Raw genomic sequence first — 27836 nt, 5'->3', positions numbered from 1 at the left:
GATGTTCTCTTAAATTTATTTTCTCAGCCCTGGGGCATACAATTACTGCTGTTCACTCATGCTTTGCCTATTTAGATATTGGAAGGATACATGTACTTTCTGTCACTGTTACAGCATCCCCAGGACAGGCAGCATGTTCCCGATTCAGGCTCTGCCCACCACTGCCTGTGGAGTCAGCAAGCCAAACCTCGTTTAGGTGCTTACAGAAACAAATGGTATCTTTACTAAGCTGATACCTGACCAGTGTGATGTCTCTCAGGTTCTGATCTGTGCTCACTGAGATGGGAAAATGTAGTAGGAAACTGCATAAGAACCCTGAATGCTGCCTTTGACATTGCAGCTAGCTCCCCCAGCAGCATTCCTCAGGGAGCACATGATCGGCATGTGTAAATCCCAGTGACTCAAAAGATAAAATGCTTCACTAGCCCAGGCAAAAAAGGTTACAAGTGTAACTTCGGACAGGATTCAGAGAAGCACTCAGGTGTTATTTGCTTTACAAGCACTGTAGGATAACGGAACAGGACACACAACAGACACAGGATCTATTGAAAGCTGCCCATCCTAGCTGTGTATTCAATTCCCTATGTCATGGGAGAGGGAAAGAAGTGGTTGTTAGCTCAAGTCTGGCAGCAACGCAGTTGTAACCTGTACTGCTGTTTGGATTTGCTCTGTGCAGGATGAAAACATTACAATGAAACTCATTTTAAATGCAGGAGTCCAGCTTGAGAGACCGGTGCAAAAATCCTTGTTAAAACAGTCACTCAATATCGATTTTATTCCATCACGTTGCAGCAGTATGGTTACAATGGGTGATTCAATACACACTTCAGCGCCTTGTAGGAAAATACGCTGTGGGCTGGCTGCCTGTTTGCGAGCGTCCATCCTCTGCTGAAGCCTCAGTTCTCTGGCCCAGTCCCAGAGCTGATTTCACACTAACGTGGCGAGAGCCTGGACGCTGTGGGAGCCTTCAGCGGTCCTGTGCACGGCGTGGTGCTTTCTGACGCTTCTGTCTCTCACGCCGCCCTTGGGGCTGTGCTGAGCCTTGGCCGCGTGGCTCTGGAAGGCCCGGACGGTGCGGATAGCAAGGACGCAGAGCACAAAGCTGGCAAAGTACAGGCAGGAAGCGACGACCCCGAAGAGGCCGACGGCGGCGTCGCCGCCCTGGACGTCGCAGTTCATGGAGGTGTAGCCACGGCGCGCGTAGAGCCGCTCGCGCCGCCTGCACACCTCGGTGGCGTTCACCTGCCTGACGAAGTGCAGGTAGAGCCCCACGGCCGCCAGGTACGCCAGGCCAGCCAGCAGGCTGAAGGCACATTCGCCCACCAGCAGCCCTGGCCGGAGCTGCTGGATGGGTTTGGCGCCCACGACGAGGAAGACGAGGGTGAGCGCGGCTGCTGTTAAGCTGAAGGCCACTCCGCCGTACACGCAAGGGGCTCTCATCTGGGTGAACTGCATGTCCAGCTCCCGCACCTCCCGCAGCTCCGTGCCCTCAAAGGGGCTGTAGGCCGAGTTCAGGTTGAAGGAGCCGAAGCCTCCGAGGGACGTGAAGCCTGCAACGGAGGCTTGGGAAGCGCCCACGCAAATCAGCACCAGGAGGTTAACTGTGATTTCCACAAACTTCAAAATGCCTGGAAGGAGCAGAAAGATGGGAATAGGTGTCAAAACCACATTTTGTGCAAACTGTGGGTGACAGAAGTACACCAAAATCATAGGCAGAGAGTACTAATACTGAGATAATCCTCTTGGCTACAGCTACAGAAAAGCACTTGGAAAGAAAAAAAAATAGAGAAGCCTGAACTCTCACGGGTACATTTTGGAGGCTGGGCAAATTACTTTTTTTAATTTGTCAGTGTGCTTGATAGATGGATCTTCATGCAGTGAAAAAAAATCCATAAAAATTTTACAGTGCTTGTGTTACTGCCAAGGCAAGCGCACAGTGATTATATTTTGGCCTGTAACTACTTGGCATAAACACACTGAGCAAGAAATATCCAGTATGAACAAAATGCTGAGGCTGAAGCTGACAAAAACCTAGAAGCTTCTAACGACTTGAAAAATTGTGCAAGTTACTTCAGTCCTTCAAAACACATTTACTACTTTAACTTACACCTTTTTTTTTTCCTGTGAAGGTATTTGTTAATTTGAACTTAATATCTAGCCAGATACAACTTGCACTTTATCTCCTTCAGAGACAAAAATCGCTTGTAACTCTGAAGTTTCTGATTGTACAAACCGTCCCCCCCAAAAAAAAAAAAATTAGGAGGGGAAGGATGCGAAACCCACCTTGTATGCAGAAATAAATTAAGTGAATTTGATACTAGGTCATATGCACTTTCACGCCCTGACCTTCAGAAGAAAGCCTTACAACTTCTGAGTTGACTCTTCACTTTTTCTTATGTTAGGCTACTAGTAATAGTAACCAAGTATCTTTAAGGGAAAAAATACAAACAAAACCCAGAACCAAAAAGGTGAAATTACTTATTTTTGTGGTAGCTGCCTCTCAGGAAGCTGCCTCATATTTGATAAATCTGATTATTCTGTGACAGCTCACTAGGGGTCAGACTAAGATTAGTAAACATGACGGATGTTGAAGCGTAGCACAGCTAGAGTTGCCTATTGGGGAAATGAAAACCCTTAGCGTGTCAGGCGTGTTGCTCCAGTTCTGAAGTTAATTACAGAATTGTAAATCTTATTATTCCATTGCTGTCTGACAGCCAAGAATGTAAGATGCTCGACACAGTGGTCCTATATTTGTCTTTAAAGTGGAGCAGGATCTGTGGTTTGCACACAGACTTTCATTTTATGCTACTAGCGCCGATCCAACATGGCATTTCCCTCTTGAGCAGTGGCTCAGTTGTTGTCAAGGCTGTATGGGCTTGAAAAGGAAGAACTGAAGCAGGAACACAAGGGAATTAAACAAATTCCTCTCTTGTGTTGCCAGATGCTTCTAACCAAAGAAAGCCAGTGACAGCCACAATGAAGGATTATCAGATATTCCCATTCTGCCCCTTCTTACTCCCTCCACAGACAGCTAAGGTAATGACTCCTTTCCTGCTGCCACTTGCTCTGCACAGGAAGGTAGTGTTAGTTAGAGCAGACAAATTCTTCCCCTTGTTCAAGAGGAACCAAGTGAGCAGTTCTGTGTATGTGTTCTTCAGAGGTGATGCTGATTTCTGCATGGCAGTGTGCCCTTTCTTTGACCCTCCTGCACAACCATTTCTGTGAAGCAGGGCACTAACTGTGGTGGTTACCAAATCTCTTCAGGAGGCTTCAAGTACCTCAAAGGAGGTATTTGTGGAGCTAAACATAGAGAGAAATTTAATTTTTGGCCCTGGAGTTAGGATTTGGAACTTCTTGTACCAAATCCAGTAATGCAGCCAAAAGACTTGTCATTTTTAATAGGTAAAGAGTCATCACTTTACTAGGACTGTTCATAGTATTTTGAAAGAGTAGTAGCTGTGCAGAACATTAACTGGAACTCAGTCAGGTGGGATTTCTTTTTGTCTGCTCAGTTGAGTTGTACTTTATACCTTCCAAATACAGGGAGTCAACTTAGATCCTCAGGGCCCTCAGACAGTGTGACAGTGTTGGATGCTGGAAGGCACTTCCCTTTTTAAAGGCTGTCTATTGATTTCATAGATGCTCCATCAGGAAACAGTTTCTTACAAGTCTACATGGAGGAAAGACCATTTGATTAAGGGAAACATAAATTTTAAGTATGTTTGGCTACTTAGTAGTTGGGAATTCATGATCAGTCCGCTGCTGACTTCAGAATTTCCTTTTCATCTGTGTGTACTGAGGCCCCCTGACCTGCCAAGCATCAACTTTTCCTCTACATCACCTTGCTAAGCTTTGGAAAAGGCAATTTTCTGTTCTCAAAGTAGTCATTGCCTGCTGCTAACCTCCCCACATTTATAACTGACCCCAATCCTCAATGATGCTGCTCCAAAACTTTCTATGTGTTCACACACATTCTGAGCTTAACTTTGCTGAGCTGATAATGGGAAGACAAATGTGTCAGTGCAGGTCTACTGTATTTTTAACCACAGCAGTAGGTGCTTTAAAGGCATGCCTGAAAAATTTCCTTAGACAGGGCTTTCAGGTTGGACAGGTTTTGTATGTACCTGCACAGTTGTGACACATGCCTGCTGTAGAATTGATTAGAGTGACTAAACAATGGAGAGAGGTTCAGCAGCAACTACTTTACCAATCACTTGTATCATTTGGATTAACTTGGATTTTTTAAAAGAAAGTGCAAGAACAAAGCCTCCTGTATTAAAGACAATCTTAAAATGATAAGCAGTATGTAGAATGAATTACAGGTCTATGATGACAGCCAGCTGGGTTTACGAACGTAGCAGACAATTAGTGGAAATGCCTAAGACCTTGTATAATCATCAGGGCTTTGATGGAAATATTAAGCCTTTACAGTATGTTCCAACCCAGTAACCCCAAAGGCCTCTCTTGCAGGCTTAATCTGTGATAGTTACAAGCTGATACAAAATCCTACTAGTATAACAGGATAGAGACAGATTTGTGAATAAAAGGAATAAAAGGACAGGAAAGTTTTGAATCTTAGCTCTGCCAAGCTATGGTCACACACATTTTAGCAGTGACCTGTGTCAAGCAGTGTGCTGCTGGTGGAAAGGATTGAGTTACAAGCCACGCTTCCGAGTCTGCCCTGCCATTTCTGCTTTCACAGGCCAGTTAGCCACATCATCTTGAAGTTACACCTGCAGAAACCAAAAGGTCTTCCTACAGGAAAGTTGCTTATCTCTACAGTGATTCCCTCATCCCATGCAACAATGAACACATTGCAAGATTTAAGTGTAAAATAACCAAAGGTCTGAACACCTCGGAATTCTATTGGCTATTTTTTCCTTACTCAGGTTCAACATCTTTGGATTTACCTAAAATGTTACTCATTTGTATTAAAATCAGCACAGTCAACAGCTGACTTTAGGAACTAACCCTTTCCTTACCAAATAAGCCCTGTCAGGGCTCCTGGATTGCTATTTCTTTCCTGTGCTTCTTTCCTGCACTGCTTTTCAGCACTGAAGGTGAGGAGAAGGGCTGCAAGTGGGTGTTGCCAGAGATTTCCAGAGAACTGTTTCATTAGTTCCATAAAATCTAAATCTGCAGTGGATAGTAATTTTAATGTATCCTACTTGTTAATTTTGCTTCAATGCAGTTGTCTTTTGCTGTGAGTACACCTCCTGCTATAACCAATAATAGAACCTTCCAATTTATGTAGTATTATGTACTATTTATGTACTATTCACTTTTTCTTTCCCTTTATTTTCCTTGCTGGGATATTTCCATGGTATCAACCCATTGAGCAATGGTTTTATCTTCTGTCAAATGTGGGCTTGGCCATCCAGCAAAGCTGACAGGTGGGCTGGTTAAGGGTACAGACCCACAAGCAGCTGAATTTAACAGCTCCCACCCCTGGCTGGGCAGTCACTGCTTTTCTCCCTTACCTCCACATTAGGCCCTTCTAAGAGTTGTTCAAATAAACTAAAATAGCAGGAAACTATTTAACTCTTTTCTTTTGTGCTGCTGGTTTTGTTCTGCAACTTTAGCATCTTGAGGTGACTCACGGCATATCTGATGAGCAATCATGCTGGCATGAGTTTAGCAAGGGCAGTAACAGCCAGGACCAGAGAAGGACCAGAATCTCCCCTTCTCAGGTGAGGTGAGCTGTTAAATCCACCTGCTCTGCCTCATAAGACCACACTGTGGCTGGATGTGTGGTACCCAGCAACTCAGCTGTGCACTCAAGTCTCGTGTCAGAAGCGCAAAGAGGAATTTCCATCCAGGCACTGTGGCAGGACAGCTCTGATGTTCAGGTGTGGGGGTTGTGGTGTGTGTAACATGAGTACATAAAGTACAATGGTCAGTTCTTGTTTGTTCCTTTGTTTCTGCCATAAATGAATTTGCAGGACAGACAGTTCTGGCTTTTTCTGTTGAACTCCCCTGACCCCATGAGGGCCATACTAATGGAAAAGGCCTTCAAAGTGTCTCCCTCCACTGTATCTGAGACAGAAATCACCTTCTTCCTCTGCTGAATGGACATGGACTCCTCCTCCTGTCTCTTTTTGTCTCATTTGCTCCTCTTCAGTGAACATCACTGTGTACTTCCAGAATATTCTATGTCTACCATTCTCCATTTTGGCTTGCCTTCTCCCTCTGCTTCCTTTGCAGACCACATACCACTGGGACCAGCAGGACCCAGGGGCAGCCCAGCCCCAGGAGTAATGTGGCTGCCACCCTTGGACACCTGGGTCCCAGTGGCAGGGCTGGTGACAGACAGGTTAGTGGTACCCATGTCACATCCCATTAGGGGTCGCTACAGGAGAAGGGAAGAGAGGAGTCAGAAGCTACAACACACATGAAAAATCTTTCTCCAAGCCTTTTTCACTGCAAGTTGTATTTTGTTTCCTTTCCTCCACACCCCCATTTGGGTAGCTTTCTGCTTTTTAGAGGTAATCTTTCTTCTTATTTATTTTTTTACCCCTCAAAAATGAGAAGACAAGTATTTTGAACATATACAGTGACTTACAACAGCAGCAGTCAGTCCTGAAAAGGATCTCAAATGGAGAACGTCTCTTGCCAGCGCAGGTTTGGCATTCCCCAGAGACTGAAGGCACAGCTCAATGCAGCTTGGGTCACCTCTCTGCTAAACTGAGTCAGTAGCAGGAGGAAAAAGATAAGGAGAAGGGGAGCAAATTTCAAAGTAAAGCAGGGTTTGGCTCTGCTTTTGGAAGGGGACAAAATGTGACAGAAATGGGGAGAAACCAAAACAGAGGAGGAGAACCGAACAAGGGAAAAGAAATGAAGACAACAGTTGCAAGAGATCAAAAATATAGAATCTGGATGCAAAGATGTTTTAATACCTTTCTAACAGTGTTATTCCCTTTATGTAGAAAGCAAGATCTTACTGAAACCAGTAACAAGAATTCAACCAGCTTCACTAAAGCAGAATAAGGGCAATGCACAGCTTTTTCATAAACAAAGAAAGCCCCCACAACATTATTATTTTTGCAGGTCTCTGTGTTCTTCAGCCAGTGGTGGGACTTAGCTTTCACTTAGTCATGCTAAAATCAAAGACAGAAAAAAAACAACCCAACCCTAAAACACAAGAATTAGGCAATGTAACACCAACAAAATCTTGGCTTTTCAGAGGACCCAAGGGATGCACAAACTCAGAGCCAACTGCATTTAAATTGCACGGATGTGCCCAACACACTTATGCTCATTTGAGATATCCATCTTACTGGAAATCACTGAAAAAATAGTTTAAAACTGGGAAAATAAAAAGATTTATGTGCTCTAGAAAAAAAACCACTTTATTATTACCTTTTAATAATTTGTCTCTCTTTAGTCAAGATAATCACTCTGTTAGGAAATCTCAAAGGATGACCAGCCTTGGTTTTAATGACTCAGAGAAGTCTTGCATTCACAGAGTGCTCAGATCCAAATGTATTATCCTGTTTTTTCTGTGTATCCTCTTCCCTTAAAGAATAACTATCCCACCTGCTCTATTCTTTCTGCTTAATAACTTCCCATCCTCTAAAAAGTGCTGTCCAATTTTCACAGGAAAGGGTGGACTTAAATTGTAGAATTACTGCATCATCCTTTATCCCCATATTTTCCCACCACTGTAAGACAGTTTCAGTACAACCCAGCCCTTGCCTGGGAACAAAAGCTATGGTTTACTTGTACCCAGTAGTTCTTTAAAGATCACTTCTAGAATGTTCTTGATTTCTCTCCTGCTAATTGAGCATGAGTCATCTTTCCTAATTTTGGAGAGGGTGGGAAGCAAAAGATCTTGCATTAAACTGTTGTATTTGACAGTACTGCTTAAACATAACAACTGTAAAAGGCTGTATTCTATTTGTAGCACTGGTAGGTCTCTGTATGGTCACCTCACATTCTACGTTTCAGGAAATGGCCTTTTTTATCCTTTTTTTCTTAATGTACCAATAGTTCTTTCAAGTAGTAAACAAGTGTCTTGGTATTGAAACCAGCTTGCAGGAGTTTTTTTTAAAAGGAGTTCAGAAAACAATGAACCGTTCTTGTTCCGTAAGCCAACTTTCCATGGCCACTCCTTCCTTTTGAACTGAAACTGAGCCACCTTTATAAAGTACAAAGATTGGGGTGTTATTGCTCTTTAAGTAATCATAGTCTGGCTGAAGGTGGGTCGGGTTGGAGGCACCTGTGAACCCAAGCTTCTCATTCACTTTACTAATTGTACGTTGTCACACTTGGTGAGCAACATTCCTGTCAGGGTGGATTTTTCTCCTTTAAGAGAGCTAGGATCACTTGCTCAAGAAATAGAGCTACATTCAATAGATAGTCTGTCTGCTGTATCAATTGGCTTTGTGAGCCACTTTTAAAAGAGAAGAGTTTCCCTTTGTTCCCATAATTTGGGTCAGATGTAGGGAAGACAAACCTGGTTCTCTCACAGGAAAGATGGTGTAACTCTTCTTCTGTAATAGCAGCGAGCAAACATAAGATTTGCCAGTATGGGAAACATGGACTGGAGTCTAACACACACCTCAACTTTGCCAGTACCTTCCCCTGCCAGCTTTAGTGAGTCTTCTCAGTTGCAGCTCTCCCTTCTCTAAAAACAATCGTGTACATGTTAGCACAATGCCAAAAGGTAGATGAAAATAATTTCATATGAAAATGTGGGCAGAGTGAAGTCCCGTGTGTTGGCAAGGCAACAGTTTGCTAAAGGTAGGATTTGGCATCTGCAAGTAGTGTAGCTCCCCTGAGTGTTTTTACAGAGCCAACTGCTCAAGGCTGTTTGTATTTCATAGTAAAGAGGACTGAGCTCCAAATGAAATACTTGAACATCAGAACAGGAAGGAAAGTTACCTGCAGCTCTGCTGCTGTATCTTCTTACTCTGCTACTTTAATTAAGCATTTTGAATAACTGGGATTATTTTAATCTGCACAGCTCCATCCAATTCCCACTATTAATATCATCTGTCTTCACAATTACAAGATTAAAAAAACTTTATGGCAACTCCAGCCTGTTAGTCATGCTGTATTTAAAATATACTTTGTAAAAGATAGAAGGGGAGGCTGTCTAATTAGAATGAGACTATAGGGGACCCTAGTGCTCCCATCTTAGGCAGAAACACATGGAAATTAACTGCCACAGGAACAGTGTGCAGCAGCTTTGGCACAATTTAAAGGAACTAAGCACAGCACACTGTGGGGGCGAAATGTGAAGATGGTGACTACAAAACACAACAGTTTCTAATCCTGTTGGGTGCCCCCACAGGAATGTAGGTGTCTTGTATTGCCAAAAAGATGCAACATGCTGCTGAATGTACTTATCAAATGCTTGTTTTCACACACAGAGTTACCTGCACTATGCACATTTAATGACCCTTCAGTGTTTTTAAATGTGCATACCTAAAGCTACAGGAGATTTTTTTCCTTCAGTCCAATGCCTCTTGCAGACCACTATTCTCCCCCAACATCTCCACAGCACTAAAAGGGATACAAGTCCTCCACAAAATGTTTTTCCCCTCTTGCTCCCTTTCCCCTGTCTGACTCCAAGAGGAACAGTATCACAACATAACAGAGCAAAGAAACAACAGCAGCATTATGGCTGAGAACAATGGCATAACTCAAAGCGAGTTTCTATTAGTGTGAACCCTGTGTCTTGGCTAACTTTTCATCTCAGTATTTTTTCTTGTCTATGAGTATTTCCCATCATGCATAGCTACAGGGGAAAAAATTGACTGTGTTTTGTAAAAACAAAAGCTTATAGATGTTTACATTTGAATTAATGCTGGCTTGTTAGTGCATGAACGTATCCTGGAGAAAGTAATTGTTACTCCCTAATTTTATTTCCTCCTCCAAATAAATTCAGTTTGATATTTCCTCCTGGCTATGTTTGAAATTGGAGACTTTTCATGTTGTTACAAACCATAATGCTGTCTTTTTCTGAGAGGAAATTGGTCTGAAGGTTTTAACAATTGTAGATGTTAGAATGTAGGCTAAAGGCATGATTGTTTGGAAGTGACTACAATATGCTTAAGAAATCTAACACTATTCAAGAAGCAAAGCTGTATTCATAGCAGCAAAGAACAGGGATTCAATTATACTTGCTCCCTCACAAACTGTTTCGTAACCTTTTCAGTGTTGTCTCCCTTAAAGGCCAAATGGGTCAAAAAATTAAAAAAAAAAAAAGGGGAAAAAAGTAATTTGCTCAGGAATCATGACCAGCACAGTATAATTCTATAGAAGGCAAAAGCACAAGTAATTTTCTGAGTCACATACTGACCAAAGATGGCAGAAACTTAAGTTTACCTTTGCTGTTTAAGCAAAACTACAGGAGGCATTATCCAAGAATTGCATTGCTCCAGCTCTTTCACACCAATATACATAATAAAAAGAAAATAAAAAGTTTTGAAGGTCAAGACCAAATATCTGAGACCAATTTATCACCAGCAATTCACTCTTGGGTTCAACTCACATTTTCCTCTCACTGAGGTGAAGGATGGCAGCCAGCCTTGAACACTTTTTTCATTCCATCTACTAAACAAAAGCACTGAATCTGGTTATATTTTATATATATCTAGGGGGGTTAATTGAAAGAAAAAATGATAACTAATTTAGGTTTTCCACATAGAATAGAGAACGACAGAAATTTTACCTGCACTGTGAAAAGCAAATTGAATGCTTCCTTCTGACAGAACTTCAGCCTTAAGAACCCCCAGGTCAAAAAACTCTTGTTGTTTTTAACATGTGCTGATTTAAATGGCATATGTAATATATTGTGTGTAAGCAGTAAGAAATGGATATTGCAAGCAGCAGTTCCTTGTTAATGAAAGGTTTGTCTTTATCACAAACAGTTTATTTCAAATTCCCAGAAATTATATAGTGCATCTAGGCAGTTTGACACTGGTCTATAAACTGTTCCCTCAATCTCCCTCACTACTGTAGAAACAGAAGGTGGAACACTTCTGTTTCTACTGCCTTTTGATCTGTAATCTGCAGGCCCACAAGTGTGGCTCTGCTATGTAAAATTACCCAACATATAGAAACTAGACATAAAGACAGCATAGCAGGGAATAGTCAAGAGTTTTATAGGGAAGTCACTTAAAAGAATCAGCAGATATACGGAGAAAGGTAATGCTCTTAAATTACACAAGCTCCTGTGAGATAAACAGTCATTTCACTGGTTAGCAGTGGTTAAAGGATACTAAAAAGGAAACAGCCACAGTTTTCAGTCAACTAGAGTTAAGGGAGCAATCTCTGGTTTGTGTTGCCTGCCACCAGTATGCCCATGTTAGCAGTGCAGTGGGAGGGGATTTGCAGAGTCAGGTGAGTTCAAGACACAGGGGCTACAGGACAGGCATTTTCTGGGGAGAGAGAAGGACTTCATTTTGGGTCTTGTTTGTTCCAAAGGGCAGAGTACCTGCTACCAGTTACAGCTCATCCTTTCACTTAGTTTTAACTAAAGAAAATACAGTTTGTGCACCCTGGGTCTGCTCTGTAATATGGCCCAAAGACCTGTAAAGTGGAGGTTCCAAGCATGTTCAGCTCAAAACTACATACCAAAATACTACGGTGGATGCACAGACTAATGAACTTAAAAGACTGAAAACTGAGATGGTGAAATCTGCTTTAACAATAATAATAAAAATTTATTCATGCTTGCCAACAGTAAAATTGGTAGGCTGCTAACAGCTCAAGCTTTGAATGAGAAATTAATGAAATCAGTGTTTAATAAGCAACTTCCACTTCATGGTTGTACAGAAATACCCACAAACAACTGATGCCCCTCTGGACAGAGTACGCAGATGGGTTCTAAGCAAAGCATTTCCATTTCAGGTAGCTTTCTTTGAAGACATCAGCTCAGTGTTCACTGATAGTCAAACACCACACAAAAGGTAGGAAGCATTAGAACAGGATTACAGAACCAGAGCCTTTTGGCAGATGTCTCATTCTTTCTGGAATTTATATGGAATTTTTACTGCATTTCTGGTCAGCCTATCTCAAAAAGGTGTGGCAGACCTGGAAAAGGTATAAGACTGGAAAACTGACCAAAACTGGGTGTTGTTCAATCTGTGAAGAAACAATAGGGGCACAGGGAAAAAGGGAAGACTTCACTCTAAAACCATAAATCTCATAGAGAAGCTGAATATATGAGATTATCACTACATATTTAGAATACCATCAGAATCAGAAACACCTTCTTTAAAACATTTTAAGGAATGAAACAGTAGTACTTCAAGTGAAACTCTGGAATGGCTTATCTTAAGGTAATGTGAAGGTCAAACATTTAAAAAAGCGATTCAGCAGAAAATTAAACAAACTTCATAGGTCTGTAAAGAGGCATTAAACACAACAGATGTGAGTGCAGTTTTCCAATTCAGGAAATTCCACCAATCCAAAGTCTGAAGTCTATTCCAGAAGACAGCTTACTCTCTACTGGTCCAAACTTTGATGGTCCTCCTAAGTCTGTACTTTAGTCCATTTTTTGGGAGGAAGAGTGATGAAGTGGCCTGTATGATCCAGCACTGCTATCCATGTGATCCCACCTGAATGGCTTTGAATAGGTATCCCTCATAAAATGTTTTAACAGACTTTTTTTTTCCCCCTTCTGTTTTCAAGATGAAATGATTAAAAAAGAGCAGAATGTTTTGAAGTTTCTTAGACGGTATCAAATGCTCCTACCAGCAAAAAGGGTCAGTATCAGTTTTTTCTTCCACTATATTTGATCTGGGTTTTTTGTCCTATTATGGTTGTAGGGGGGAAAAAAGGGGGCAAGGAACAGGGAGGGAAGGGGGGGAGTAACAAAGACAGGAGAATGAGGTCCTAAAGTGTCCTAAGCTGTTTAAAGGATCCCTAAAAAATCCAGCTGCTTATTTCTCAAATTCAGCTTTAGTTTTTTTTGGGATATAGCTGGTAAAAAACATGGATGAAGGGGGAACTATCTGGGTGAAGCAAATACTATTCAGAGCTCTGGTTGTATAGAATTCCTCTCTAGTTTGCTAAACTGCTTTAGCAGTTTGCTAAACTGCTCAAAATGCAAAAAGAACATAACCTAGGTGTGCTAGGCAAAAGATAAAAGCCCCAAAGTTCAACTACTCAGTGGACAGTCAGAAACTGAGGTTCACATTTCAGTTGTTGCTTTGGAAAAGATTGTGCTTCATCACTTGATTTCCCAGCCTTGTTTGAGTCTAGTTTATTTTAAAATTATGGTGATTGGGAAGGGGGAATTTCACCAGAGTGCTGATAAATCATTGGCAAAAGAAGGAGATGGTTAATAAGTATTTACAGGAACTTTTCATCCTCTAAAATGTTGCAGCTCCCATGTACTGACTTCTTAGTAAACAATTCATATAGTTCATTTACAGCATCTGCCAAAACTGCAGGGAATACAGAATTCTGCAAAACAATTCTGCTAAAATCTGCTAAATCTTGGTACTTCCAAAAACTGAACAGGGTAGTAACATTCTCATAATCTCATCAACTTTCAATATATTTTCATTTTTTGAAATAAGGTTGCTAATAAAAGGGTTTATTTTCTGCATGATCTCTTTTCCTTCCTCCACTGAAAGCTCAGACATGAAATTTTTGGAAAACACTGAGCAATACCTGAGGGAGGGGCTGGAGTAAAATCATCATTGTCAACTGATGTATCCAAAACTAGGACATTTTAAAAATCTTAATGATGTTTAATGCACTGAAATAATGAAAATCAAATTCAGGGGGAAAAAACCCCTAGATATTCACATTAAGCTATCCATAAGTCCAAGCAACCAGTAAAACTGGAAACTAAAACTAACTTGCCACTCCATTTTCCTAAAGCTCTGTTGAAATAGGGCATGGAGTTTTATGCAGCTTTTCGGACAAGTTAAAATAATTCAGTATGTTTAAAGAAGAAACTGATGATACAATTTTATCATGGATAAAATATCAGCATGGCTCCATGTCATTGAAACCTTACTAATGGTTAAAGTTATATCTGAAGATGAAAAACAAACTGCATACTAATACACAGAACATATTTTTAAGACAAAATAGTTCATCTCACTCTTAAAATTGTTCACATATTCACATACAGAGAAATATTAAATTGATTGTGCTACTTAACTTTCCTACATGGGGTAAAGAAATAATCTAACATTATGTGCTTTAATTTACTTCCAACAGCTAATCTCCTCTTTTTCTCTCTACTGGAGGACACTGAAAATCTATTTATAGACATCAGCCAAAGACTTTGCACCTAGCTGCAAGTTCAACTCAAACTGCAGTGGAGCTTTCCTACAGACAAGGTGAGAATGAGCAGTGCCCTGAAAGAGCAAAAACTTTCAAGGGGTAATGAATATTTTAACAACTTCTTTTTTTCAGTTTACAGGAATGAGTTTACTAAGGCTGATTTCCTCCCACATTAAGATTCATTTCTGTCCTTGATACAGATGCTTTCTTCCTAGGAAAAACCCAAGTTATTCCTCCAAAACTGTGTTATTGGAATCATGTCCAGAAGAAAAAATTGTCTCCTGCAATGATGCTTTATAAAGATGTATGAGTGATAACTGCAGAAAATTCAGAATTGATAAAAAGTGAGAAGAATGTTTGGGAAACAAACTAGCATCAAACCTTTAACAGCCATCTCTAAACGGCTCACAGATGCAAATGTCTATTTTATTCCTAAAATCCCAAAGGCTAACTCTTGTTGTACAGATTGGCTGATTACACACACAATCTTCTCTGGTGCTCTGGATGCACATTCCAGAGATGTATTTTCAAGTATCTAAATATCTGTACAAATATTGCCTTTAGATGTCTAAAATGGCATAACCCTCAGACATGCAATTCATTAACTCTCTCAGTCCTTGAGGTCTTTTTTGTGGTAGGGTTTTTTTTTCCCATTTGTTTTCCTTGGTTTTAATATTCCTCTAGCTGTACTTTGTTGTGTTTCTAAACACAGAAACCAAATCCAAGAGAAGTCCTTGGAAGGAGAGGGGTGGATGGCAGGCAATAAGAGTCTCACATACCTCTTGTTGTGCATACCTTTGAACACTTCATTGAGAAACTTTCCTTGGGAGGATAAAATTCTGGTGGTGGGCCAAAATACTCCGGTGCTGCTCCTGAGGTTTTAGAGTAAGGGTCTGAGCAAACAGGAGAAGTCCTTGAGTGCTGGCCACCTCGGATGTCTCTACAATGGAGTAAACAACTGATGGTTATACATAGGTCACAGTCTCTCCTGAACGTGAGAAATGAATGTTCTAATGTCCTCCCAAACATTAGAACATGAGAAATTATTAGATGCTCCTCTTAGTGGAAGCAACTAGCTTGCTTCACAGGCATCTGGCCTTTTTTTGCTTGCCTGTTTTGAAAGCAAATATCCCAAAAACTTGCATAAATCCATGCTCACAAGGATATTTGCATTCAATGGTCCTCATTTTGAAAAATAGTGTACTCACTGGGTAGGCTGGCTGAACTGTTTAGCTTACTGGCAAAAGGTAGAAAGAGGAAATAACAGCTTTTTCATGAAAACCAAACAATTTAGCTAGTCCACAGCAGGCCACATAATAGAAATGAGAGAGATTTTGGCATAATAAACGTGCAAAGTAGCACAACTATTTAATGGGTCTTTGTACTTCCAACTAGTGTCTCTCACAAAGATGTCTTTTAAAAAAATAAAAGCTATTAAAATAAACAGAAAGATTTTAAACTAGGGAAAAAATAGCCTATTCAAATTTTGGAGGTCCTTGAAGATATTTGAAGAAGAATCTAAATTCAACCCTCCTCCCCAAAAAGATCCATTTCTCCTGTCTCCAATTAGTCTCTTCATTGATAAAATGGTCCAGTTTTCTGCAATGACATACAGCTCCATATCTGAAGCCTGATGATTTTTTAAGTTGGTGAGATTTTGGTTATTTTATAAGGAAAGTGCAATTTTCCCTTTAAACTGAGCAAACAGGTTAAAAGAAACATTGGCTGCACATTTTTTGTGTGGTCTAACAGAAATTTTTGTCCCTCATTTGAAGAAGAATTGGAGCTGGCCTTTTTCAAGGTACAGCTGGATGAATTTGTTATTAAAGGGTATTTTAAGTCTCATTCAGCATTATTATTTTTAAAAGTCTTCTTTGTATTCCTTTTTTATCTTGAATTTCTTATCCACAGATCAGCATTTTCAACTGTAGTTTTGTTTCCTAGTATCACTGCACTTCACAAAGGTTTATCTTCATCCAATTCCAGACTCAATGTAATCTCGTTCATCCACATTAAATCATGTTCTTTGTAGTTTTTACATTTTAATTAAGACATTCAATAACAAGACCAATGCTAACGTTTCCATGTTTAGCTGCCAACAGCTCTATTTGGCTGAAACATTTCTGATTTTTCTGACCTCTGTCCTGTGTCTTGTGCAACTACCAAAGCATCCTGTGCAGCTGTGTCACATAAATTAAATAAGCTGTGTGATTTATAAGACTTCCAGTAACTTGAAAGCAATCCCTTTGGTACTTCTGATGCAGCTGCTTCTCTCTATTGTTTCCTGTTACTTGCCAGAAAACAAAACACGACAAAAAATCAAACCAAACCTCCCCCCTACCACCAATGTTCAGCAGCAGAGTACATTTAGGAAAAAAAAAAAAAATCCTTTTTTTAGATGCCTTTTTTCCTCAATATGGCCTGTTCTGGCCATGTTTGCTGCTGCTTTCCTTGAGGATTTTACCATTCTAGGTAATTCTCCTCTGCTCTGGGAGGAAGGTTGCTGTAGGAGTTTCACACAGAAATGCATTTGGAAAGAGAAACACTTTGGCTAGAAAGTCTGGTTCATCAGGGATTAAAGTATTAGGCACCCAAAGTACAACTAAATTCTTCCCATGTATTTCATTACAGGGTCTGGTGGTCTTCTGATCAATCAGCCAAAGTTTTCACCAAAACCCATGAGAACTCCATGAGAACCAAGCAGAGGAAATGCTGTTAGGTTAAGCCAAACTCCTTCAAAACAGCTGACAGAAAAGTTTTTCAATCAGTTTTAGTGGGGTCTGATGGCCCCCAGATGCTTGACTTGACTCTAAGAATTATCTTCGTGGCTGTTACAGATTTGCAACTGCAGCTTCCCTTCCTCTAACCCCTGGTGGATACAGGGATGTCTGTGAACCTTTACAGCCCATCCATCAATTTTCGATCTACGAGTCCAAACATATAAAACTAACACAAAACCAAGAAATCCAGAGAAGTGCTTTATTAAAAAGTGGTGGTTTAATTTATTGCTAGCCTTTCACACATTGCTTATATTATGCTACACGTGAAAGAAAAAAAAGCCCACATCAAACCTCCAACCTTTTTGGTTTTTTTTTTTTCTTTTTCTCTCCACTGTGCTATTAATGTGTTACTGGCATTAGCTGCTCTCACTTCTAATGAGTTCAAAATAATTTAACTATATTGCCTGCCAATCTCTGCTTTTGCTAAGGACAGACATTCAGCCTCTGAGGATGATTCTTAGGCTGGTCTTTGTTCCCATTTTTCTTCAATTTTTCATAGTTTAAGAGAGACAGAAAAAAAATCATTAGCTATTTTCACGATGCAATAGTTTTAGCACTATCCAAGTGTTTTATACTTAGCCATAAGTATTACTTGTAGTCCACACAGTGCTCTTCTCTGCTCCTTTCACTGTCATCCTGTTTTCCTTACTAAAATGCATATTATCAGGGAGTATTCAGTATTTCAGCTTTTCAATTAAAAAGCTTTTCAGCTTTTCCATTATATTTATCTCCTCTCCCTGTTTCTCTTTATTCTTAAATTCCCCTACAATCATGTCCCCAGAGACTAAATGGCAGAGATGAACACTCTGCTGCCATGGCCAATTTACCAGTGGTGTTTAGATCTACAGACCTCTCTCCTACAGTGCAGCCACACACTGGCATGACCTAGAAGGCAAACAGCCTAAGCTCACATCTAGCGTGCTGCAGCCAGGCCAGGCTGGAAGGAGAAGTGCAATATCCTAAGAGTTTATTTGGCACTGGAAACCCATTAGTTGATCTGCTCATTGTGGTGGTAGGGGCTGACCCACTCTCAAGTGCTGCCAACAGCCTTAGACACTTCAACAAGCACTCATCTATTGACAGCGACTACTGAAAGTAATTTTATTTCAGATTAACAGGAACATGCTCACAGCAACTTGAGAGCTCACAAAATCCCTGTGCTGGTCTCAGACATGTAACATTCTTATTTAAGCAGTGCATATTTGGCAAGCCACAGCTTGCCATCACCTGCTGACCAGTGCCTTCAGGAACTGTACTAAGACTCATAGCCACATTTCACCTACTTGTCACCCAACCTGATTCAGATCATCCCAGGAAATTCACATATCAGCCTGTGTTACACAGCCTAGCTTTTTGTCCTGTCTCCAGCTCAAAACAAAGAAAAAAGGTTTAAATTTCTAAGTGTAAAATAGCTCTCTTCCAAATGCAGTATGCCCATGCTTTCACAGCTGAGTAAAAGCTTTCTTTACTGTTGTAAATTAAGCCTACTTAAAAGCAGAGAGAAGACAGACATTATAGACCTGCTGTGATCTATTTCTCTGAGGAGATAAAGACGTACCTTGCATTGTATGGGTATGGTTTTCTTGCTCTTCTGTCTTCCTTGTATCTATCAGATCTATGGTTCTCATGGTGCCGGTGCTGCTTATCTTGGTATCGACTCCCAGCATGAGACATCTTGTTTCTCAGATGTATTCTCTCCTTCTAAAATAACTTCCTGAGCCAGAAAAATAAAACCGGTTCATTTTATTGCTCCACTTAAAAGTTATTCATTGACCAGCACTCACTTCCATTAAATGCTATTCAAAATCAGTACAGACTTCTTCAAGAAGTGACGGAAGTAAAACCCTTTAAACTACAAAGCAACTTCATTAAAGCAAGAAATTTTTCTTTACCATTTCCTTTTCATCAAGTGCGTGCAATGTTTCTGTACCTGACATTTATTGCACTTCGATTATTTACTAGGTCTGCTCTGATTCTCCTGCCTTTGCTGCCAGTGCAAGGGATCTTGTCCACCAGGAACTGAATCCTGTCTTCTGCAATGTTGTGTCTCAAGTAAAGCACTAAGCCCAGCAAGTGCCAGTGCACTGCAGGAGTGTGCACACAGCTGCCACTGGCACAGGGAAGTCTGGAAGAGCAGGCTGTGACCTTTGTCCTGGGAGTTTCTAAGAGGAGGGCACCCGTGGGTGTAAGCAGAGTCACTACCAAACGTTGCCTATGATTTACATAAACATTAGGTACAGGCAAAGCTGTGCTGGGCTGAAAAGTAAGCTGGCAAGAAGCTATACCCTGATAGTTCCATATTAAACACACCAGTTTGTTATTTGCTGAAAGGTGTCTTTATCTTTTCAAAGTGCGATACGATTAAACCCAAACCTGTAAAATAGGGAAACAGACTTCAAACACCTGAGCAATCTTTAGACTCATTTGCCTTCATCACAGCCCTTCAACATCCCTGCAGTCGGTTTAATTTGCACTCATCAAGGCCTGATAACCTTCCTCCATCACCTTTGGGTGTTACAAAGTAAATAAATGAAAACATACAAAAACATAACATAAAGGAATACATTCAGTTTTGTTTACATCTAAGAGGGAAAGAGACAGCGCCTTCCCCCGAGGGCAGGAGCCATTCCGCAGGGAAAGGTCCCTGCTGCCGCCGCCGCAGCGCCCCGGGACACCGGGACACACCGGACACCGGGACACACCGGGCACCTCCCGCCGGGCACCTTCGCTTCCCCCCTGCCCCGGGGCCTCACCTGAGGGAGCGCCGGCTCCGTCCCGTCCCCCAGCAGCTCCCGGCGCCGCCGGCACCGCCCTCCCGGCCCGGCCGCCTCCCGCCTGCCCTGCCCGGCAGGGCCCTGCCCGCCCGGCGCCCGGGAAAGGTGAGCGGAGTTACAAAATCCCGGAGTCAGTTCGGTTGGAAATGAACTAAAGGTCTCTGGGATCATCAAGCGCAGTCTGTGATCCAACACCGCCGTGTCAAACAGATCGTGGCACTGAGGCATTCCTTAAATACCGCCGGGGATGGCGAGGCCACCACCTCCCTGGGCAGCTCATTCAAATGTTTAATCACTCTTCACGTGAAGAACTTCTTCCTGATGTCCCGAACCTCACCTGGCACAGCCTGAAGCTGTGTCCTTTTGTCCTGTCCCTGGTTCCCTGGGAGAAGAAGCCATCCCCCACCGGGCTACACCCTCCTCCCAGACAGCTGTAGAGAATGATAGGGCCACCCCTGAGCCTCCTTTTCTCCAGGCTAAACACCCCCAGCTCCCTCAGGCACTCCTCATGGGATGTGCGCTCCAGACCCTTCACCAGCTCCCTTGCCCTTTCCTCCTCCTCAGTGAAGAGGATTGAGGGCTGTGGGGATGGGCTGGTGTCTGGGAGCACAGGACAATCCCAGCTTTGTTTAATTTAACAAAATAATGTCCCTGTGCCCTACAATGCTGAGGAAGAACTTGGTAACTGCAAGAGGATATAAAACCTGAAGGTTAATAAAGTTGAAATTCAAGGCCCCCACAGGTTGCCTTATTGTTTTTCTAAAGCCACCCCCATTGACTGGCAGCGTTCAGGGCAGAAAGCCCCACAGAATGTGGGGTGGGAGGAGGTAAAAGACAATGGGTGAAACTTGTGCCCAGGGGCAGGTGTGTGGGAATGGCCTGTGTAACACTAGACAGGTTGCACAGGGAGGTAAGCAGATAAACTCTCCTCTGGTGCAGAGCCATGTTTTGGATAAGCAGCCATTTGAATGCATGCAGTCTCCTTCCTTGGTGCTCTGCTGAAAGCCCTCCCTGTGGAGCATCAGCAGGGGCTTTGTCACCTCACTGCCAGCCTGTGATGTTTCTCTTACAGAGGAACAATGTCCTGGTCTCCTCAAGATGCCTTCTGTTGGTGTTTATAATCTCTTTTTTGAATGAGTCTGGACAGGCTCTTGAACCGGGATTGCAGCAAATGGCTTGTTGGTTGTGCAGTCCTGTACACAAAAGCAGCCTGTGCCTGGGAAACAGGGTGATGGTGTTAACATGACACCGTGCCCAGCTAATACTGAGCTTTGGAAAGCTGCCTTATGCTGTGGCACTGTCCTGCACAAAAGCTGGGAGCAGGAAATCCCTTTCCTTCCCAGGGCTTTCACAGCAGCAAGCTCGGGGTACCAGTGCTTCATGAGCTTGGGCTAAGATATGTAGCTGTAAGTGCAGTCCCATGGCAGAGGTAAATCCAAAATCCCCTGTAAGTAACAGGCAGGTAACAGAGGAGCTGCTGTCCCTGAAATGAGGAGATAGCTACAGGAATTGAATGCTCGAAGCACATGTTTTGAAATGTGGTAGGAGTGTGATTCCCTGCTCTGGCTGAGCTGTGTTAACAGCTTCTTTTGCTGTTTACCATTCACACCTTGCCTAGACCTCTTCTGCTGTTCCTGCCTTCAGCTGTACACTTCATCTTCTTCTCACTGTCTTGCACCAACTCTAGTGCTTGCTTGATCACATAATAATCCAGTTCTGCTTGCTTTCCAGCCAAAACCAATTTACTTTCTGCTGTTTTAGTGAGCTGAATTGGCTTTGTGCTGCAATCAAATGTGCACTGGAGCAAAGACTTGGCAGAAGCACATGTCCCACAGGGAAGAAACTGGGGGAGGGATGGGGGAAGAGGGCTACCTCTCTTGGCAGCAGTGAGTGGTGACTGTAACTGAAGCCCTGATGAGAAGTTGCAGTTTGAGACACCACTGCCCATCAGTCGCTACGCCTTCTCTGTTTGGGGCTGTCATCTGGCTAGCAAAGGCAGCCTAACAGCAGCAGGGTTTTACTGTTTCATAGCTTTGCTTGTTTCTAATTCCTACTCTTTCTATTTAGAGGTTGTTTAAGCTAGTTTGGCAGATTTTACCCCAAAGATTAGGGTGCCTGCATGAACTCTGTTCTCCTGTCTAGATACCAAATATTTGGGAAATTGATTCATCATTTGCATCCAGCAGAAGATAGCTACTCTTGATGGCATGAGGAATTACATCTCCCTTCTGATGGGCAGGTTTCATACAAACAGTTGAAAAATAACAAGGATTCATGGCTGGAAATAGACTTTTTTGGAGGGGCTGAAATATAAGCAGCCACTGTTTGCAGTATAACTAGTAGTTTTGTTAAAACTACTTCTTGTTTCTCCTTCTGGGCTGAAAGGGTTCAGTGTGGCCATTTTGGTTTGGAAGACTGGGTGGAACTGAAGGGATGCAATTATGGACTGGGTAAAATTCAGTGAAGCTGGTGGGCATAGTAAGTATTTAGAAGAGTTTCAAGTCATTATGGAACCAGGTAGTTGAAATAACAGGGTCACAACCAACACAGAATTACAAGGTGAGATCTACATTAAAAAAAGCTTAACTCTATGACATAAGCGTTTTTCTCTGGAGACTCATGAAGGAAATACAAGATAGATAGTGACTGCTGGAGTTGCCTATATATGACATAAAAACCAGTGAAACAAGCCACAGAAAATCATGCTGACTAGGGAGAAACATCCAAATGTAGTAGTAGGAGTGTGTTTCTAAGGAGAAAATCATGAAGGGATTAGCTATTGTACTGGCTAAATTTAAATGACAACCACCAAAGAAAAAGATCAGGTCATTTGTTTTTACGTTATTGCAGGTGAAAGGATGCTGTGTTGTATGTAAGAAGATGGGTTTGTATCAAAGATGCACTCAATTCTGTCATCAATTTCTCTTTGTAATAGAAATAACCTTTGGGATTGAATTTTGGCTAGCTGATGAAGTCCAGAGGGACTGATGTGCAGAAAATGAAGTGTGAACTGTTTTGATATTTTTTTTCCCCGTGGTAATTTACTCGAGTAGGTCACATCTGTGTCCTGGATCAATGTAGTCCTGGATACATGCTCCTGCCTAACCAAACAAAACAAAACACAATGAAACAAAACAAAACAAAAAACCTGAAACCTAATCTAGGTACAGGGTACAAGGTGCTATAAATAGATCTCTGGGGACAGATTTCTCCAGCCAGGCAGGCAGGGCACCACTGGAGTCTGTTCAGTCTGACAGGAACACTAAGCTCCTGAGATCAGCAGGACTAAAATTAGCTTTGGAACACTGTTTTCTACCCTTATGCTGCTGCTTTTATATGAAATCTGTTGTTTATTGTTATAAACAACAAGAAAAGAATTTGGATTGAAAGCTTTTTTTTCTTTCTTTCTTTCTTAAGGAGATTTTGAAATCCCTGGTCTTTGGAATGGGAGGTAAATTCAGTTTGGGAACTAAGTAATTGGTCATGTGTGGTCAAATTTTTTCTATGCTAATGACAAAAACCAAAATCACAACACTAAATATTTCTTCAGCAAAAGAAATGTAAACAGTCATGACAGAATTAATATTATATCCTTGGTGTGTGCTGTTACAAATACTTAATTTTAAAAGCAGTGGAACCATGAGCTTCTTTTATTTTTGTCTTTGGAAATGTGTGAGTTGTTTGGTCAGTAGCTGTTTCTCTTACAAGTCTGATACTTCCCAGCATCTTCTGAGTAATTGTCTAGCTCTGATTTAGAGATCTTACAACATGGCTTTCTGAAGAGAGGGATTTTGTCTCACTGAATCTAGACCCTCACTGTGGAACAGCCAGTTTCTGGGACACATCCAAAACAGGCTGGAGGTAGTGAGGATGTTTCTGTTGAAGCCTTGAATCCTAAAAGGCTGTTATCTGTGGGCCCCTTCATATTTACATCAGCTTGAAGTACAGAGCTGTAACACCAGCCTTGGTAATGCTCTGCGTCACCACAGCTGTCACTTTCATGCTGGCTTTCCTCAAGTTCTTCTGTTGCTGGCCACCCAAGATGTATCTGAAACCTTATCATTCATTTTCTTTTTCCCTGTTCCTAAATGGAGATGTAGTGGGCTAAAGCCATTTTCCCCCTTCTAAAATGTTGAGCAAAACCAAAATGGCTTTTGAAATCTGAGAAACTGTTAGCATTAAAATTTCTCCCTCATTTCTTAACAACCCATTCTCACAAATTCCATCTGTGTTGTGCTGAGCTTGGGGGAACCCTTGTCTGTGTAAATCTTAGAGACTGTCTGCAACCCCATACTTATTTTTCTGTAATAATTTACCACTTCAGTGTAAAAATATATCAGGACTTAAATTTGCTTTCAGAGGATTTTTAGACCCTGTGTAGATCTCTGCAGTCTGGATTGCTCTAAAATTCACACTGGTGGATCTTTGTGCAGTGCTTTTGTCTCGACCGTCCCAGAGTTCTCAGTAGTCCTGGGCTTCTGATTCTGTGTGCCAGTTTGCAAATTGCATAAAATTGCAGCAAGAGCAGCTATCTGGGAGCTCAGGCCACTTCCCTGTCTCTTGGCATGAATACATTACATTCCATTTTATATTAGTAAAATATTTATGAAGTTTTATTAACATGGTAGGGGCTCTTGCTCTTTCACAAGAGGTATCAATTATGAGCAGCCTTCTCTCTGATTTAATCTACTCTCCCATCTAGTGTTTTTCTTTTCTCATCTGGACACAGATAAAATCCCATAACAAGGTATTTATTTTGTGGACAAAACTATCAGAGTTTGAGTCAACACTTGGGGCAGTCGTTGGAAAGGTTTCTCATGCACAGAAAATTTATGAAGGTACAGAGGTGCTGGATTCAGTAATCAAGCCTTAAAAGGTATTCAAACATTTTGTTCCTGAACAAAAAACATTCCTGTGCAGCTCTGAGCTATTTACATCTGGATGGTCTGTCTGGAGCTCTAAACATCAGCGATTGTATGTGTTAAGAAGGAAAAGAGTTGTTAAATTTAGGTCTCCTGTTCATGCAAACAATTTGTCATTCTTTCTTTCGACCTCCTGAAAAAGAAATGCAACAGTGGCATCCTGTGGCCCCAGCAGTTCATGGCAGGTGGGTCTGGTTTAGGGCAGAACCTTCCACCAAGGTTTTCCTTCACTGAGCGGGAAATGGATCGAGTTGTTTCTAAGTTAGTTTTCAGAAGAAGCCCACAATATTTCAACACAGTGCATATTTAAAACCTGAAGTAAAATCCTGCTATATACTTTTCAACCAGGATTTTTCAACCCTTTATCTTATTCTGCTTATTTTTATACCGAACACCTTGATGTTTGGGACAGAGAGGATGATTTCAGTTATTCACTGAGGAGACAGGACTTCTGCATTTCTGTCTTTGTGCCGATGAACATTTCCTCCAAAAATAGGAATAGAGGAGAGACTCCTGTTTCTAATTAACCCACGGTTTAGTGCAGCACACTGGGTCTCAAAATGAATGCTTCAGGGAAGTCCAATGAAAAGAAGACAAATAAGAGTTGTTTTCTCTTGCACCTACATCATACCCAAGTGCTCACTCCTGCACAGTGTATGTGTGTCACTCGAGTTTTTGGAAGTCCTGGCTTTAACTTGTTTAACTTGGACAGGCTGTGATTTGCTTACCTCCTCACCAGCAGATATTGGCAGCCGTGACCACCAGGCTCTCTCCAAAAGCTTTCAGGCATGCCAGAAGGCACCTTAATGAGGAACATACAGACTCACCTGCAGTCGTGTGGGAAATTGGCCAGCAAGCTGCTGATAGCCTCACTTTTGCTTCTTCTCCCCCTGGTTTTATGGCAGCTTCTTTTCTGTAAGAAAGGAGGTGTTAAGGTGGTTTCTTTTAAAGCCTCTTCCTTCCTACTTCTTACCTTTGCACACAGAGGTGTAAGTGCTGCTGAAGGCTCAGCATCAGGAAGGAGTGGGGGGAAAATGAAACAACTTTCTTTGGTTTAGTTTTTCATTTTCTTGTATCCAGGAGGCTCTGCACGTTTTGAGTCATGTATCTTGAGAACTGGAAAAGCAGAGTAGGGGCAGCTGTCCTCTGCTGCCGGTGCATGGAAAAACCTGTGGGCACTCAGTTTTCTGTTGTGCAGGAAAGTCACCATGTGATGGCTGAAGCAGGAGGCGAGGGAACCAAACCAGCAGCAGGCAGGGGCTCAATTGTTGCCTTTAATGACGAGTAAGTACTCTGAAGATTTTTTGTGGAATTGCCTAACTGAGCTTGCACCACACTTTCTGGACGGTATTAATCCCCGGGCTGCCTCTTAAAACACGGACATGCATGAAAACAACCAAATGTTGAGACTGGCAGTGGCTCCAGCGATGTTAGCCCTGCTCCTTTTGTCAGTTAAACTGACAAGCCAGATAAGAAGAGCCGGTGTTGGTATCGTCTCTTGCAAAACAAACCGCTCTCGACAAAAGAAGCAGCCTCCTGTCAAACGAATTTCCTTTACAACTGCCGAGGGGACTATTTTTAGTTTCATCTGCCATTCTTTACTCCTTAATCATCGGCTTCACTTTTTCTCAGTTTTTCTCCCTTTTCCCCCTGCACAGCTAGCTCCAGTACCAGGTACTGCTGGTAATTGGCAGAGGAGGAGGGCATTGGTCTCTATGAGATGCTATTGACCTTGCCACGTCGAGCTCAACTCTGGGCCTGTGTTTCCACCTTCAGAGAAAGGCAAACAGACCACTCTGAACCTAAATGAGGGATGTCAAAGACCAGCAAGTGAATGGGATCAATTCTAGCCGGGAAAAGGTGTTTTAGCTAAAGCTATGTTCAGAAAACATGTTTTAAGTTGCAGGAGTAGAGCTACAAATGTCCAGTGTTGAAGTGACATCAGAGACACACTGCATCAGGACAGCAAATTCTTCATATACCATTGGCAAAGCAAAGCAGTGCTTGGCTTTTCCACTGGAGATAAAATTAAAGTGCTGTGGGAATGATGGTGTTTATTTCGTCGGTATTTACTCTGTGGTGCTGGCTGCTTTTCCTATTGGTCTGCTTGAGCCACTGCATGTTCGTAGCCTTTTGAGCAGCAGAATAATTCTTATCTTCTGGCTGAGATATTAAACAGCAGTTCTGCCTATCTGCAACCCATTAGAGATTTTGTAGTGCTATTTGCAAGTTTAAGAGCATCTTAAGGCTTTAGTCATTCAGGAAGCACACTGCTTTGCTCAGTTGAGCATACTAATTCAGACAGGTCCATCATCCTCCCAGCCTCTTTCTAAAGCCTATTTCAAGTGGTTTTTATGTATTCTATACCTTCTTCCTCCACAGTATGCAAAAGCTTCAAATAATGAGTGGTTTCATGCCCGTGGTGATTCTGCAGAGTACAAGTTTTATACTTATTTTATAGCTGGATTTGAGAAACATAAAGGCAAAGTGAATAGTCCAAAGTCAAGAGGGAAGTTTCTGGCAGCAGAGGAAATTATGGTTGTGCCACCTGAGGGAACTTAACAGTACTGAAGTTAGTGTACTAGCTAATGTTTTCCAGGGAAGTGCCACAATTCTCATGAACAAGGAATCACTAGAAATGGTCAAAAGTTTTTATCACCACTATTTTCTTAACAAATAGGAGTTTTCAAATGATACAAGATGTTTGCAGAAAATGTAATTATTTTGAGAAAGTGAAGGAAAATTTATTTGATTTTAAAAAAATGAGTTAGGTTTATAAGGTTGATAATGTAAATGTTCCAATTTGTCCTTTTTCCCAGATGTGTAAACAAAACAAAAAACAAACAAAACAAAACCCAAAAAAACCAACAAAAAACCCCCAAAACCCGGACAAAAACCAACCAAACAAAAGCTGTAAAGAAAGCAAAAAAGAGACCTGGTTTCTCCAGTGAAATGAGAATGCTAATGTATTGTTTATGGAAAAATAAAACTACATCTTTGTTCAGGCTTCAGTCTTTTTATTCTTAGTCTTTTCTTTTTGTCCTTTAACTGACTAATCTCCTTAACCCTAACAAACATGCACCAGCACTTTGAACAACACTCATTAG

General features: G+C 41.7%; 1 protein-coding gene across 7 annotated transcripts; it reads right to left on the bottom strand.

Annotated features, from left to right (window-relative positions):
• Window positions 1-26166, bottom strand: LOC135304443 (MARVEL domain-containing protein 3-like). 7 transcript variants are annotated; one of them, XM_064426876.1, is made up of 4 exons: window positions 25557-26166; window positions 18592-18747; window positions 15033-15193; window positions 1-1628 (listed from the first exon to the last, which is right to left on the bottom strand). In XM_064426876.1, the coding sequence occupies exons 2-4, from the start codon at window positions 18705-18707 to the stop codon at window positions 928-930; spliced, it is 978 nt and encodes a 325-aa protein (XP_064282946.1). In that variant the 5' UTR covers window positions 18708-18747; window positions 25557-26166; the 3' UTR covers window positions 1-927. The 7 variants fall into 7 exon arrangements, with proteins under 7 accessions (XP_064282946.1, XP_064282918.1, XP_064282892.1 ...); XM_064426848.1 differs by lacking the exon at window positions 25557-26166 and adding an exon at window positions 20145-20585; XM_064426822.1 differs by lacking the exon at window positions 25557-26166 and adding an exon at window positions 19787-19859.
• Between the last annotated feature and the right edge of the window lie 1670 nt (window positions 26167-27836).

The sequence above is a fragment of the Passer domesticus genome, chromosome 1 (genome assembly GCF_036417665.1).
Source record: "Passer domesticus isolate bPasDom1 chromosome 1, bPasDom1.hap1, whole genome shotgun sequence".
Taxonomy (NCBI): Eukaryota; Metazoa; Chordata; class Aves; order Passeriformes; family Passeridae; genus Passer; species Passer domesticus.
Note: the sequence above shows the minus strand (reverse complement) of the source record. Positions and strands in the feature narration are given on the sequence as shown.